Source organism: Macrobrachium nipponense, chromosome 4 (assembly GCF_015104395.2).
Source record: "Macrobrachium nipponense isolate FS-2020 chromosome 4, ASM1510439v2, whole genome shotgun sequence".
Lineage (NCBI taxonomy): Eukaryota > Metazoa > Arthropoda > Malacostraca > Decapoda > Palaemonidae > Macrobrachium > Macrobrachium nipponense.
This window is the reverse complement of record NC_061100.1, coordinates 128,780,220-128,797,719: the sequence shown is the minus strand read 5'-3', so window position 1 is coordinate 128,797,719 and position 17,500 is coordinate 128,780,220. Positions and strand designations below refer to the sequence as shown.

General features: G+C 34.7%; 1 protein-coding gene across 1 annotated transcript in view; it reads right to left on the bottom strand.

Annotated features, from left to right (window-relative positions):
* Positions 1–17,500, bottom strand: part of LOC135211173 (uncharacterized) — a 285,675-nt gene that overhangs the window by 133,458 nt on the left and 134,717 nt on the right. The window contains exons 9-11 of the mRNA XM_064244376.1: positions 8,276–8,465; positions 2,035–2,188; positions 1,285–1,422 (exon numbers count right to left, since the gene is read on the bottom strand). Of these exons, the coding sequence (XP_064100446.1) occupies positions 1,285–1,422; positions 2,035–2,188; positions 8,276–8,465 (482 nt within the window). The remainder of the gene's footprint in view (positions 1–1,284; positions 1,423–2,034; positions 2,189–8,275; positions 8,466–17,500) is intronic.

Here is a 17,500-nt window from a genome sequence, read left to right as displayed (position 1 = left end):
CCCGATATGGTAGTAGGCATCTTGTGGGTTCTGGGGAGCTGACCGCAGACTTTGCAAGTTGGTCAGCTTTCTCATTCCCAGCCACCCCAACATGGGAAGGAACCCAACAGAACTTTATTTCTTTCCCTCTTCTTTTTAGTAAAAGCAGCCATTCCAATATATCTAAAATCAGAGGGTTTAAAGGGTTAAAAGATTCCAGCGACTGAAGAACACTTCTTGAGTCACAATATATAATAAAATTACTTTCATTCAGAATTAAAACTTCCTTTAAAGCCTTTAAAATTCCATATAATTCTGCTGTAAAAATCGATGCAACTGATGATAGCCTGCCGCTTCTCTACATCAGGGAAGGCTACACCAAAGCCGACGCCAACATTAAAATATCTACAAAATTTTATCGCTGGAAAATTCCAGAGGGGACTAACTGAGTATTTTGCTGGTAAAATCTCGATTCTTGGCAAATTTAATTCACGGACAATAAAATTTACTCTAAAAGCGAATGGATGAGGTTGCTTGGGGTGACTTTCATAAAACTGCCAATGCCTTTCATTTCTCATACAAATGTTGGTTAAAGACTTAGGTAGCCTCTGGAATCTATACCAGCTCCAAACCAGCAGACGCTTATAATGAAGACCCAGTGGCACCTCATCAGCATCTACAAGCATGCTCTCGGTGGGAGATGATTTAAATGCTCCAGTACACAACCGTATTCCTCCATGATGAATTGAGTTGAGCATTTTAAGGCTATTTGGCTTCACAGAAGTGTACACCTCACACCCATAACTTAATTTTGAAAAGACCAAGGCTTTATATAATCTCAACATCTGAGTTCAGTCTGCACCCCACACGAAGTGTGAGAAAGGACTCTCAGCAAATTCATTGCTTTCAAGCATTTTGCCTTAATATATTTCTGATGTGGAATCCAGGTCAGCTTGCTATCAAAAATCAAGCCAAGAAACCTTGTTTCACCAATATATGGAATTCTCTGCCTATGAATGAATAGATCTGGATCAGGGTTTTAATAACATTTGTATTTATAGATGAAAACAAAATTGTCATTTAAGAAAATTGATATATCACATAGACTATTTTTAACATTAAAACTTACAAGGGAACTGTCATTTTTACCCTCTACTTTCTGTATGGGTATACACCATTTGTTCAAACCTTAGCATTTAAGCAGCCAATAACTAACAAACAATATATACTACCCACTTGCACAAATCATTTAATATTTGAAGATTTAAATAATACATACACATATGTCTATTTAGCAATACCCACCTCAGATAAGGAACATGGGATAGCCAGTATTTGCATTGCTGTAAAATCTTCCTGGAGAACCCTAACTCTGCTGATAGGAACAGTTGCTTTATATCCAAAGTCAACATAGCGTACTTCAACTTCTGGTGGACCTATTTTCTGGAAAGTTATAATCATAAAATTGAAAATAAGTCAAGTTTAAATTTCGCTCTTAATTGGAATTTCATCAAAACATGGTACTACAGTGATTAGTGAAAATTCGCTTGAAAACCTCTCAGCAACCTATAAGTTTAAAGTGTGCAAGAGCTTTTCTGGCTTTTTTATACTTAACTATTGCTGTAACCTAAGATTAATCTAATACGTATTATATTTCACTACATGACAGTGAAAACTACTTTGGAAATACTAATGCCTTTAGCATGTAACATGACTATGGTGTGATAAAATACCCCATTTCTTTATTTATTTTATGCCTAGTAAAATGAAAAGCATGTAAAAAACATGTAATCTAAATATCCATATACCTGAATGAATAGTTGCATTTTACAATCTCCTGAATGAATAGTTGCATTTTACAATCTTACTTGCTAATCTGTTGGGTTAGTAATTAAAGTCACCAGCCTAAGAAGAGCCGTTATTAGGCTCAGAAGTCTGGATAAACTCATCCTTTATAATAATAACAATAAGTAATTAAAGTATTTAAAGTTCACTGCTAGTCTCTGGTACCAAACAAAACTTAATTTTGGATAAATGCATTGGAGCCTTACTTACCTTTCCAGAAGGCCTTAGCTTATTAGCTAATACCACTGCACGATTCCAGCTATCATCTTCACTGTGCACAGCCCAAAATGTTCCAAGAGGCAGCTCCTTTGTTTTTATAAGGTCAAAATTTGCCTTATAATAATCAAACATTGATTTCTGGAACCTAGAATACATCACCATTTATAATAATTTGTGTGATTTTTAAAATACTGTACGTACTATTGATGATATAGAGCACTTTACATATAACACCTAGCCCACTGGAAAATTTACAATGCTTGTAACTGCAATGAAAAAGAGAATGCTTGGAGTTAAATGCAACATCAAATTGTGAACTGTTGAGATAAAAATGTACAAGTACAGTATTGCCTATGCAAAGCAACTTATGAAGTGAGAGAGTAGCAATACCTTGAGCCTTCAATAAAGCTTTAGTTTGTTGTAGTTAAGCCTTACACTACTTACTGATCTTCAATAACCACTAGATCATTCAAACTAACCCATCAAATGAGGTGTGAATAAATGCAAGGCATAGAGCCAAAGTGACAAGGCTACCCTAGGCTATTCTACCCTTAAGCCACACGAAAATTCTACAATAATCCTAGCTAGCCTTTGAAAATATTAACTTGAACAACTGGAGAGAATCCAAGGAAATAAGAATTATTATATAAAACACAAAACAACAAAAAGAAAGCATGTTGGAAAGAAAAATGTATTTTTCAAGACACTACACACTCATAATCAAGTAACTACTAAAGGTACTGTGAAACACAAGACATCAAAAGTTGCTGTCTATTATCTCTTGATATATGTTAATGTATCACAAATGCTGTGTATGTACAAGTGTAACAAGATAAGAAAATGAACACAATGTCTTAATTCCAAGTAATGTTGAAAAGTAGTGCACACATAATAATTACAATGTCAGTGTGCTTCACGTTTGCTAGACTTCCCTTCAAGTTACAAAGGCTTCCATAAGCCAGTCATATATGTATCTTTTACTGTAAAAAGTGAAACTTTATCCTAGGATAAAGAAAAATACAAATCATGCAATACAAAAGAAAAATACAAATCACGCAATACAAACACTAACACCATGATACATTTTCTCTCTCTCTCTCTCTCTCTCTCTCTCTCTCTCTCTCTCTCTCTCTCTCTCTCTCTCTCTCTCTCTCTCTCTCTCTCAGTAAATGACTGTACTTGTATGTACCAATGAAAAATAGCATAGGTCCCCTAAGGGACAATAAAGGTAGCCTAGTGAACTCAGACTTGGAAAAAGCAGAGTTATTGAATAAGTTTTTTACTAGTGCATTCACAACTGAACACACTACCTCAATACCGGAACCTGCTATTAAATATGAAGGGGCAGAACCACTGGACAAAATAATATTTACAGAAGAGGACATTAATCCTTAAGTGCCTATTGGACGTATTTTACGTCGAGATAAATTGTCTGTCAGGTGCCGATTGGACGTATTTTACGTCGACATAGAAAAGTTTTTTTAAAAATTTGCGGAAAAATACTTATAGGCCTACCAGCCAAAAACTTTTGAGTCACGCGCCTTGGGGGATGCTGGGAGTTCATGGCTCAAGGTGTTGTTTTGTTTACAATCGTTACACAGGCGCGCAAGCGCGAATTTCTTTCTTATCGCACTAAAAGGTATCAGTGACACATCTCAGAAATTATTTTGTCACTTCGACATAATTTTTGCACCATTTTAAATTAGCCGTTACATGGAGTATTATATATGAAAATGTGTGCAATTTTATTTAGAATACAACAAATAAATACTCATGATTGTAGCTTTTAGCAGTTTTGAAATATTTTCATATAAATAACGATAAGTGCCAAAATTTCAACCTTCGGTCAACTTTGACTCTACCGAAATGGTCAAAAAACGCAATTGTAAGCTAAAACTCTTATATTCTAGTAATATTCAATCATTTACCTTCATTTTGCAACAAATTGGAAGTCTCTAGCACAATATATCGATTTATGGTGAATTTATGAAAAAACTTTTTCCTTATGTCCGCGCGGTAACTCTTCTGAAAAAATCCTATGTGCGATTGTCGAAATGTTTGCACCATTTTAAATTAGCCATTGCATAAAGTTTTATACATGGAAATGTGCGCAATTTCATGCACAATACACCTAAAAACTACCCATGGTTGTAGGTTTTATCAGTTTTGAAATATTTACATATAAATAATGATAAGTGCCAAAATTTCAACCTTCGGTCAACTTTGACTCTACCGAAATGGTCGAAAAACACAATTGTAAGCTAAAACTCTTATATTCTAGTAATATTCAATCATTTAGCTTCATTTTGCAACAAATTGGAAGTCTCTAGCACAATATTTCGATTTATGGTGAATTTATGAAAAAAAACTTTTTCCTTATGTCCGCGCGGTAACTTCCGAAAAAATCCTAGTATGTGCGATTGTCGTAATGTTTGCACCATTTTAAATTAGCCGTTGCATAAAGTTTTATACATGGAAATGTGCGTAATTTCATGCACAATACAACTAAAAACTACCCATGGTTGTAGGTTTTATCAGTTTTGAAATATTTACATTTAAATAATGATAAGTGCCAAAATTTCAACCTTCGGTCAACTTTGACTCTACCGAAATGGTCGAAAAACGCAATTGTAAGCTAAAACTCTTATATTCTAGTAATATTCAATCATTTACCTTCATTTTGCAACAAATTGGAAGTCTCTAGCACAATATTTCGATTTATGGTGAATTTATGAAAAATAAAAATTCTTACGTCCGCGCGGTAACGCTTCCGAAAAAATCATACGTGCGATTGTCGTAATGTTTGCACCATTTTAAATTACCCGTTACATAAAGTTTTACATATGAAAATGTGCACAATTTCATGTAGAATACAACAATAAATGATTGAAGGTTGTATCTTTTCTCATTTACGAAATATTTGCATATAAATCACGATAAATAGAAAAAGAACCACGTTCGGTCAACTTTGACTCTACTGAAATGGTTGGAAAAACGCAATTGTAAGCTAAAACTCTTACAGTCTAGTATTATTCAATCACTTATCTTCATTTTGAAATAAATTCGAAGTCTCTAGCACAATATTTAGATTTATGGTGAATTTTGTAGAAAAAACTTTCCTTCCCTCCGCGCACGGATTCTCCGCCGCAAATCTCCGAAATGCGTAAGTCGCATTCTCGGAATATTTGCTCCGTTTCATATTAGGCGTTTCAAAGAGTTTTATTTATGAAAATGTGCGCAATTTCATGTAGATTACAACAAAAGATAATTGAAGGTTGTAGCTTTACTCATTTTCGTAATGTTTGCATATAAAAAACAATATATAAAAAAAATTCTACATTCGGTCAACTTTAACTCGTCCGAATTGGTCAAAAACTGCAATTTAAAGCTAAAACTCTTACAATATAGTAATATTCAATCATTTATCTTCATTTTGAAACAAATTGGAAGTCTCTAGAACAATATTTAGATTTATGGTGAATTTTTGAGAAAAAAATTTTTTTTTACGTCCGAGCGTAACGAATTCACACATCATTTTGTGATAATATTTTCTCTGTGTTGCTTTGATCGTTTTACAATGTGTTATATACCAAAATGATCGCAATTTAGTGTACAATACAACGAAAAAAATTAACTCGTTAGCTTTAACCGTTTTGCTCACAGTGCGATTTGAATACAATTATATATGAAATTTTGTTTTCGCGCTCTCATATATTGCATTATTTTATATATGATAATGATATTTTTTTCATTTCTGATGGCTGCATACTAAACTTCAGGCAATGACAAAAAAAGGAGCCAAAAATGAACTCTTAATCTTGAAAACTAAGCGTGCTGTGATTTTTTGAAAAAAATATTTTTTCCGCTTCGGCGCTCACTCCAAGACCCCCTCGGCATACGTGGGACGATTTTTATTATACCCCTTAGGCGTTTAAAGGTTAAAAACAAAATAGACAAACTCAACAAGGTCAAATCTCCTGGCCCAGATGGGATTTATCCAAGAGAAATTAAAGAGCTAAAAGAGGAAACAGTCCTTCACCTATATAAACTCTACAAGAAAAGTGCTGAACAAAGAAAGGCACCAAAAGGACGTAAACTAGGAATTGTGCCCCCAGTCTACAAAATGGGTCCAAGAGAAAAGCCGGGAAATTATAGACCAATCTGCCTAATGTCGGTCATTTGCAAGATTTTTGAGTCTATAATTGCACATCAAATTGTGGATCACATAGGAAGAAACAACTTAATGTTAAACAGCCAACATGGTTTCAGACAAAACAGATCCTGCCTACCAAACCTCTTGGAGTTTTTTCATAACATGCTAGGTATTTACGACAGTAGTAGAGCAACAGATATAACCTACTTAGATTTCCAAAAGGTCTTTGACAAAGTCGCACACAAGAAACTGATGACCAAACTAGGTGTAAATGCAGCAGACCCAGATGCAGTGAAAAGTTTAAGAAATGATCTAATAAAAATAGGATAGAGGTCAAAAAGAGGCAAATGCCTTTTAACGTAGATAAGTGTAGTGTTACAAATAGGAACAAACAATCCTCATGCCAGCTGCATGCTGCTTGGGAATAACATAAATAGTGTAAACAAGAGGAGGACCTTGGAGTCATTATTTCCAAGGACTTAAAATCCACAAAACAGTGCATAAAAGCAGAAAAGAAGGCACAGAAACTAGTGGGATACATAAAGAGGTAGTTCAAATACAGAAACAAGGAAACTGTGCTGCACCTCTACACATCAATAGTTAGACCCCATCTTAAATATGCAGTACAGTTTTGGTCACCAACACTAAGAAAAGACATAAATAGATTAGAAGGAGTATAAGCAAGAGCCACAAAGTTAATTCCATCCATCAGGCAAATAGGTTACTGAAGACAACTAGAGCGCCTAAAGATGTATGGCTTAGAAACACAACGATTGCAATGACAACTAATAGAAACATTTAAAATAGTGAAATGCTTAACAAAAGTAGACAGTAACCTATTTACAATAAATGAAAACCAGACAAGAAATAATGGATGGAAACTAGAACTTCCCACTGTGGGAACTTCTTTACATGCAAGATATGTGACATGTTTACAACTTCTGCCACCAGAAGTTGTAAACAGCAACAATGTAGAAGAGTTTAAAAGAAAGCTAGACAAAATTATTAGGACACTGTGAATGCACAGTAAACCTACTCCTACAGATATGTGAGCACACAATGTCTCCTTGGATGGACTAACAGGTCTTTGAAACATCCTGATCCTTGTAACCCTCCCCTCCCCTCCCCTCCCCTCCTCCTCTCTCTCTCTATCGTCTCTCTCTCTCTCTCTCTCTCTCTCTCTCTCTCTCTCTCTCTCTCTCAGATTAAGAAAAGTCAACAGAATAATCGGAGTAAGTATTTATGTTGGAAACTTTTTATCACCAATAATGTCAAACAAACAACATCCAGCAAAATTCATCCATTGAGATTCTGATGGCTTTCGATTGTTCTCTTTAATGCAAAAGGGAATGGGAATTTCAATGTGAGAATAAGCTGGAAACCCTTACAACCCTCTGACATTCAAATGATGGCATGCAAATTTCATCCCTCAAGATTCTGATGTCAATTAAACATTTTCCATGCATAATAAAAAAATCTTTCATAAACATTTTGACATCAGGAAGTATTGTGATGGCTCCTGTACAGCCTTTTGCCCAGATGAATGCTCTGAAATGACAATGAGCACAGGAAATTTCCCCCCCCCAAGACGTTTGTTAGAGATATCTTCTAAAACAGTTTAATATGTTTCCCACACAAAAATCCAATATATTCCAGACAAGAAGCCATTCTCAGTTTTCTCAAGACTCCAAAAAAAGTCAAATCTGTTGGAGAAGCCTTTTTTGTTGCCTAAAAAACTACCTTAATTACGTCAGAGCCCAACTATATTTCAACAAAGGTTTATATGTCAGCAACACAACTAAACATCCCAGAGTATTTGAGCTTTACTCAACATATTACTACTGTAATATGTTGTCTCTTGTAAGTCAGTTCTTCATGGCAAATAAATCTTTAATAATACTGTTTTGGTATACATTTGATTAAAATCAGTGATAGATATTATATAAGATCATATACATACAGCCCTACAATTAAACACAATTCCACAATTCATAAGGACATTTAGTACATCAACATAAAACTCCACAATGTACAATGCAACTAGATCACACAACAAAATGAACAACATACATCACTTACCTGTCTAACGAAGCTGTTTCACTGTCAAGTATTTGTACATAAAACAAATGTGGATTTTCAACATGGGAAAGCACCACAGGAACTAATGTGCATGCATTAATTGGGACACTGGTTTTTCTGAGGTGAACTGAAGGCAGGGCATAGACAGGGATCAGAGTTTCAGAATTATCACTTCCTTCACTCAGTAGAGCTGCAAATCACCAAAGAGAACAACTTTCATTATCCAATGATATTCTCAAAACAAGGAGTGCACTGGGCATAGAAACATACTTGCTTAATAACTAGCTATTCTCTGTGCCACATAAATAAAAGATACTATATACGTATACTATATGTATACTATTCACTGTTGGCCTTCAGCATACAGAAGCATGTAAGAGAACACATAACCATACCACCATCAACTGAATAGACAGCCATCCTTGCAAATAACTTTATAACACAGAAAGTCTGCTGACAACACCAAAGAAAAGGAAAAAGAAGACAAAAAACCAACTCTAAATCTGAGCAAGTCATTACACAAACACCAACTCTGCACCTGACCAAGTCATTACACAAGTCACATCAATCAGGGTTACATCAGAATAAATCCTCCAACCTCCCCTTCAATAGATCCTAAGAGGTTTCAAAGTCTTAATCAAAATGACCATAATAAAATGGTTAACCATATCTACAGCTTTTTACCCTCAAATTAAAGAAGGGCAATTTCAAATAAAAAAGGTCAGTTTCAAATAAAAAAGGTCAAGTTCAAATTAAAAGATAAAAATCAAATTAAAAAAGATCAAATTCATATTAAAAAGGTGAAAAGCAAATGAAAAAAGATGGACTTTCAATTAAAATAAATCTATTTCAAATTAAAATAAATGTACTACCTCAATACAAAAAAGTTTTCAATTTGATGTGCAATAAGCAAAAACCGTAGCCTAATTTTAATTTTGTAATAATGATGGAATTCTATGCATGTCGACAACTGTTCCTAGCCCATAGCAAACACTGCCATACATCATTCGTCACAATCATACTTTGGAGTTTTCGTTGCCTACTGTTGAAGTATGCATATATAAATAAATCACTCATATATATATATATATCTATATATATATATATATATATATAAATTATATATATATATATAATATATATATATATATATATATATATATATATATATATATATATAATATTATTATATATATATATATAAAATATATAATATCATATATAATATATATATATATATATATATAATATATAATAATAATATAAATAAAAAATAAATAAATAAATAAATAAATATATATATATATATATATAAATATAATATAATATTATATATATATGTTAGGAAACAATAAGAGTCTGTCTAGAAATAGCTAGGGAAAACTTAGTTAGGAAAACCACTGGTAGAATATATATATATAGTGAAAGTAGAGTGATGAAGGATCTACCAGAAGTAAAGGTAGAAAAAGGGAGTAGATGTGTACAGCATAAGTCTGCATGAATAGCAGTTTCGTAAACCAAGACCAAACATTGGCACTTGTTGAGAAAAACAGTAAGGTGCTAACCTCACCAGAAAAGTTGAACTTTGACTCCTTCAGTGGGTGGTTACCGTCGAGGGACGAAACCAATCAGACGAATCTAGAGGTGGCACTGGAAGTAATGAAGGCCATTCATGAAGAAGTAGGAGGTGTCCTAAAGGACATTTGGGGAGGAGCTAGAAGAAGTAGTTAGGTCGAAACTTCATTTAAAGTGCCAGAGTAAAGTAGTCAAGAACCAGACCTTATACGGGAAGGCTGCGTTCCTTCTCACTCTGTTCCAAGTGTAGTGTAAAGTGTGTAAACTGTGTTTATTACAATTATAAGAAATTTTTATAGCAGAGGTGTTTAACTTGCCCAGATTCCCAAAGATATACAACCCCTGTTTTTATCATAAAAAAATACCTCCTGAGAGACTTAGTGAAGAATAAATAAACTAAATGTTCCTACGAGAGAAGAAACTCAACCGTAACTAGTGATAGATGAAGGTTATCCCATATGACAAATAACCCTGCAAACATTACCCGTAACAACGAAAACAAAGAAGAAGAAGTGAGAGAATAAGAACCCGTAAGTACGCCACGCAACATAACGAAGAGAATTAAAAATAAAGACTAACCACAACATAAGTAAGCACAACATAAGTGGTGAACAGCAGTAGTGGGATTCTAAGTGCATAAAACACCAAATATAAACACACACACACACACACAGTGGAAAAATTAAACAGAGTGGAAGATATAAAACTGCCAATAAAAGAGCGCTAATACTTAAGCGTCAGAAACATACAAGAAAACCAGGCACGAACTTTACAATTAAAAAGAAGAAATTCCGAGTTCAATAACTTGAAGAACGAAGAAAAAGAAAAAGGGCAACGAAAAAGAATGAAACTCCGAACGGCATAGACACAACAACACTTCGATTCTGCTGAAAGGACGAACGAAACGGAGCGACGAAACACAGTGAAATCATAAGAAGAATACTGAACTAGGATAGCCGCATTCCTAAGCCATAAACTCGACAAAGGAATACGCAAAAACGCATTAAGGCGGATAAAAGAAGATTGAATACAAGGCAGCGAGGACTGACGACGGATTTCTTCAATCAACCTGTGAGCGCTAAACTATCATAAATCCTGAGATAGCGCCCATTTCTCCATACATCGCTACGATTTTTCCCCATGGATAAGGCAGCGCACTGGACTCCAACCGTGGTGTGAACGACGGCAGCGCACGGACAACGCCACAACAAGTGAAACAGAGGCAGAGCCGGACGACGACGCAGAAGTGATCGGCAACCAGCAATAAGAAGAAAAGTTTAAAGTATCCTGATAGATTAACGTCTGAAAATAAATCAAAATAGAAAAATCACACACTGCAATAATATAAAAATGTTTTTATAAAATAATTCATAACAAGTAGTTTTGAGATAAAATTTTTCTTTGCCGTAAAGTTGCAAGATAAAATAATTTTTTTTTTTGCTTCATTGATTGTGATAAATCTAGAACAATAAAGATATTGTCATTCAGTTCACAAAGTGCAGTGGTGTGAATAAGGAATAACGGCATACACTAATGTTAATGTTTTTCCAGATTGAAGGAAGGAAACACTAGGAAATAAGAACGTTTGATGTAGGTTATATAGGGATTGCAAAAGGAAGACAGACTCCATAATGAAGATAATGTAAGTACAACAATGCATCTATTTTTTAAATTGTATCTAATCTAATGCTGTTGATATGAATAAAAACTTTAACGAAATTATTACTAGGTTACAAAGAAGCAGAACTCCCGATCTGAGTCATTATAGCCTACGTCCAACTCCTGACAGACGCTCGAGACTAAATACTCGACGATCACATAGCGAAAGTCCAACCAGAATACCGAGCTCGACAGTAGCAAATAGACCCACGACTAGTGTGACTGTTACTAATCATAATAACATTCCTAACCCATTGCAAGTACAAACTAGGTACTCTAGAATGGCACAGGCCGCCGTAATAACACAGGCTACAAGCTTTTGCGGTAGGGTAGAAAGGGGTCATCCTGACAAAATTAAGTTAGAAGCATATACAGTATCTCAGTGGATAACAGAGACTGAAAGTCGAATTTCAGCTAGTGGAATTACCGATGAACGCAAGAAAATAGATGAAGCGTTACTCTATGTTAGTTCCGAAAAGGGGGATGCACATCGCACTCTCACGTCCCCTAAGTTTCAGGAGATTCCGACCTTTGCTGAATTTAAGAAGGTGTGTCTAGAATTGTGGGAGCCCATTTATCAAAAGGATAAATGGTATAACCTCTCCCATTTCCTTCATCAGAAATACGATGGGGATAGTATCGCAAACTTACATACGGACGTCGAAAACGCAATCCGTAACTTAACCACAGATTTGAAACGAGCCGGCGTAGTTATTGGCGATCGTGATGCATTTAGTCGTGACAAAAAGAATTTAGTTAGTATGCAAGAGATTTTGAATTACATAGTTCATGGTATAGTATATGACGCTATCGGGGAAGAAGAAAAACGAGTCTTTAAGAAACAGGATCCTGATCCTAAGCAGGATAGTCTAGCAGCTTTAAGATTTATGGAAGAGGAAATGTGTAAAAAGGGACTAAATCTGGCAAAAGAATTTACAGGTTTTGTAAATAATGGAAACCCTAATAGGAATAGAAATAATTTCCAGGGAAAGACAGATAGTGTCCCAGACAGATCTAGAAATATTAAGCATAGACAACAGGGAAAACAAGATCCTAAGAATAATCCAAAATATAGTAGTGGGAAATTTTTCCAAGCAAACAAGAATAGTAAAAATAGGCCTCAAGTATAGAGGAAATCCAAACATAATAATCCAAATTCATTCAGCCCAAACCACAGTCAGAGCTCCGGAGATAATAGAACCAAAATAGCAAGCAGGAACAAAATGCGCAATTGTGGTTATTCCAAAAAAATCAAAAAAAAACAAAAAAAAAAAAAAACCCCCCCCCCCCCTCCCCCTCCCCCCCCCCCCCCCACACAACTCAGGAATGGTAGGCGACCAAGGTTAATTGTTCTCATTGTAATAGAACAGGTCACCTAACACCAAAATTGTTGGTTCAGAAATACCAATACTAACCATAATGCCCAAAGTAATACACCCCAAAATAATAATCAGACTCAGTGACAATTACAGGAGAGGGTAATACACGAGAAAGCTTCCTTACCAGTAGAAAATGAGAATGAAATAGTTACGGTAGGTCAGGAAGATAATTTCAAGTTTCCTTTTGAAGTAAATAAGGAGATAGTATTTTCAGTAAAGGATAAAGAAATATGCCAAGAAGATTTACCTATCATCCAAACCAGAATTAATAATTAAACCATGCTCAATCCTTTTAGATACAGGCAGTACAGTATATATAGATAAACAAACATTAACAAAACATTTAGGCTTTGCAGATATAGAAATACAAGGTCCTGGTAGAATTATAAAAGGAATAGCCAGGAAACAAATAAAGGCGCTAGGCAATGTCACACTGGACATAGAGATTTTAGACAAAACTTTTAAGGAAGTATTTGTAGTATTAGAAGAAAGGTTTTACCCTACGCAAGCGATGTTTTCATATAAGGCTATGCGGAGATGTAGAATAATGTTAGATTGTGGAGAAAATAAAATAAATTTACCACGCAGAAATAGAGAAAATGTTTGTTTTCAGCTGGAAGAAGGAAAGTCTTGCATAAATCTGATCAATTTATCTGAGACGACATCTTCTAGAGAAGCGAACATCCAAGAAACTAAGATAGATACTAATGCTAGCACAGATATTAGTGGAATAAGTGGTAGAAATAAAAACTTACAAGAAATGTCCTTAGCCAGGAAGGATTCTATGATAAATTGTGCACAAATAAATAATATTAACAATGCAAGCCTTGATACTCAGACTTCTGAACAGAGCTTTGACTCTGAACAAATTTACGCAGCTGAACAATTTATTGCCGCGGAACATATTAATGCATGCGAACAAATGTATGAAGATGAATCAGAAATTGATTGTACATATCTTATAATGGATGAAATAAAGAAGAAAAATATATCAATGAAAGTCCTGTTATAGGAACAATAAATAAGGGTGAATTAAACTCAACAATACTACTGGATGAAAATTCGGATGAAACAGATGTCTGTTATTTCTCAGAGATACGAGATGACGAAGAAATATGTTTAATCAGTACTGCAGATGACCATACTGTCACATTTGTACTTAATAGAGAAGTAGTTTTGTACCCGCAATGTCTAACCAAAGTTTGTCTTAGGGCTAAAGCAGACGAAGACTTGCATGAAAAGGACGTAATGCTAACTAATGAAAACTTACCTGACTTTGTTAGGATGGACATACGTCCAGAATTTTTCAGACAAAAGACTAATACTAAGACCTGGTATAGAATTTTGTACAGGAATTGTAGTGAATAATCCTTTACTAACACTAAGTGAAAAAGCATTCTTCTCTAACACAGAACCGAGTTCAATTCTAAAGAAAGATGTAAATAATAAACTACAGACTTTCCTCAGAATAGAGTTAAACTATTACAAATATTGGAAAAGTATAGAGATGTCATTGCCTTAGAAGGAGATAAGTTAGGCAGAACAGATACTTTGCAACATAAGATTTTAATACAAGATGGAACTAAACCATTTTACATCCCTAACTATAAGCTACCAATCAGTCAACGGCCGATCGTAGATCAGTTAATTGAAGAAATGAAACAAGATGGTGTAATAGTGCCTTCTAAATGACCATATAATTCACCTCTCTTATTAGTTCCAAAGAAAGATGGCACTTGGAGAATGGTAATAGATTATCGGAAATTAAATTCACACACCATTCCAGATAGGATGCCAATGCCAGTTATAAATGATATGTTAGCTCAATTAGGCGGAGCAAAGATATTTACGTCATTAGACTTGCTTAGTGGATATTGGCAAGTACCTTTAGACGAAGAATCCAAGCCCTTGACAGCTTTTAGTACTCATAAGGAACATTTACAGTTTGAAGTCATGCCCTTTGGTCTTACATCAGGCCCACTAACATTTACTCGATAAATGCTCCAAATCTTGGGAGACATAGAGGATGTTTCAGTATACTTAGATGATGTGGTCATTTCTAGTAAGGACTTGGATAGTCACTTTAAGACATTAGAAACAGTGTTAGAAAGACTAAAGAGCGCAGGATTAAAGATAAAGATTAAGAAATGTCAATTCATGATGAAATCATTAGAATATTTAGGACATGTCATCAGTGAGAATGGACTCTGCGTATGCAGGAAGGGAAAATAAAGGCAATTGTAGCATATCCAGCCCCAAGTAACTTGAAAGCCTTAAGAAGATTCTTGGGGATGGTTGGCTACTATCGCCCTTTTATTAAAGGATTTGCCACTATAGCCAAACCATTAACAGATTTAACAAAGAAGGATGTAATTTATGAATGGAAGCCAGAACATGAAAGAGCTTTCCAAACACTCAAGGAAATGATGACAAGAAATCCAATTTTAGTGTATCCAGATTTCTCAAAAGAATTTACTTACGCGATGCTTCTAGTACAGGTGTAGGTGCAGTTTTAATGCAACAAGGAAAAAACCAGAATGAGAGCAGTATATTATGCAAGTAGAGTTTTTGAATGCTGCAGAAAGAAATTATAGCACTACCGAACGAGAGTGCTTAGCTCTTTATTGGGGATTACGTAAGTTTAGGCATATATTGCTAGGACATAAAGTCAATGTGCTTACAGATCACAAACCTATTTGTGATCTATTTAAGAAAAGAGCATTCACAAATAATATGAAGTTTAACAGATGGTTCATAAGTGTATTAGAATTTGCCCAGAATTTAGATATATCCAGGAAGATATACACTATTGCAGATGCTTTGACAAGGTCCACAAGAAGAAAACGAGAAACAAATCACAACTAATACTTTCTGTTTTTAGTTGTCAGATCATAGATCTAGATTTAGAAAGAGTTCAGATCGAACAGCAAAAAGATGCTAACATTAGAAAAATAGAGGGTAAATTAATGCAAAATGAGGATGATCAGTCTGAATTTCAGTTAATTAATGGAATTCTATATAAAACATCAGATGAACCGAATGCTTGTTCACGATTTTATGTACCTAACACACTAACCAAAGAAGTATTAGAACTAACACTAACTTACAAGTTGTCAGGACATCCTGGAATAAAGAAAACATGTAGAACAGTCACTAGAAACTATTTTTGGCCGAATTGCAATGAAGAAGCTAAAAGATTTGTTGAAATTGTCATATCTGTAACGTACACAAGGGTAACGTTAATGTAAAAGCCCCTCTTGAGAAATATCCATCAGAATTAATTCCGTTTCAAGTAGTTTCAATGGATTTTGTAGGTCCATTTCCAAACACAACTAGAGGTAATCGTCAGATTTTAGTTTTCATAGATTACTTGACTAGATATGTTGAGATCATTCCAGTCAGAAACAGAGAAGCAACTACTGTAGCAGAAGCTCTGAAATCTAGAATAATTACTAGACATTCATGCCCTCAAACATTATTATCTGATAATGCAGGAGAATTTACTAGTGACATTTTGAAGAAATTGTGTGAGTTTTATGAAATTAACAAGTGTCAGGTTACAGCTTATAAACCAGCTCTAATGGAGCAGTAGAGAGAACAAATCGTAAGATAAAGGATGTACTGAAAACTTTAGTAACTCCACAGACTGAAGATTGGGACTTAATGCTAGAAGACGTACAGTTCACTATTAATAACACTGTAAATGAATCTGTTGGGGAAACCCCACACTTTCTGTTATATGGTTATCAGAAAAAAAAAGAATGCCCAATACCTTATTAGACGAAGCATCCCCCACCAAGACATACTTATAATTACGAAGACTACGTTGCATGGAAAACAAGACGGACTTTCGAGACCGTAAAAGGCACAAGGGCTCGATTGAATGGAGTTTTACATCAAAAGTCTAGTAAGTATTACAATAAGCAATCAACAGTCCCAGAATTAAAATAGGTCAACAAGTATATGTGCTTAATCACAAAGTTGAAGGACCTAATGTTAAAGTAAGTCCTAAATTTCAAGGTCCATTTAGAGTAATAGAAAGATTAAAGTTAAATAAGTTTAAGCTAATCCATGAATCAACTTTAAGTGAAAACTGTTGCACATTGGAACCATATTAAAATAGTACATTCCGACATTTGGTAGAAGAACATTTAAAGAATTTTAAAGATTTAAAGGATCAAGTAGTAAGGAAAACAGTAACGTAAATGCTTCCCATACTTCATCAGCATTAGTGACTCCGAGATACAATTTAAGGAAAAGATAGGACCAAGTGCAACAGGTCAATAACATTGTTGTATAAGGTTTACTGCTTAGAATATATTTGCAGGAAATGGATTACACTATGGCTCATGGTGAGCGATATCTGCATCTCCCTCTTGCAAATCAAGAAGGGAGCCATCCTAAAAGAACATGGTCATGTGAAAGATGATACACGACAATAGCAGTTGTAACCATCAATATTACAACCATAGAAGAACAGCAACAAGAGCTTAATAGTTTAATGGATAACATTGAAGGTCTCATGTCTAATAACCAGAACAATTCTATTTTATTTAAGCTTAGGGAAGATATTAGTCAAGTGTTACCCAAGAGGATTAACAAAAGATCATTA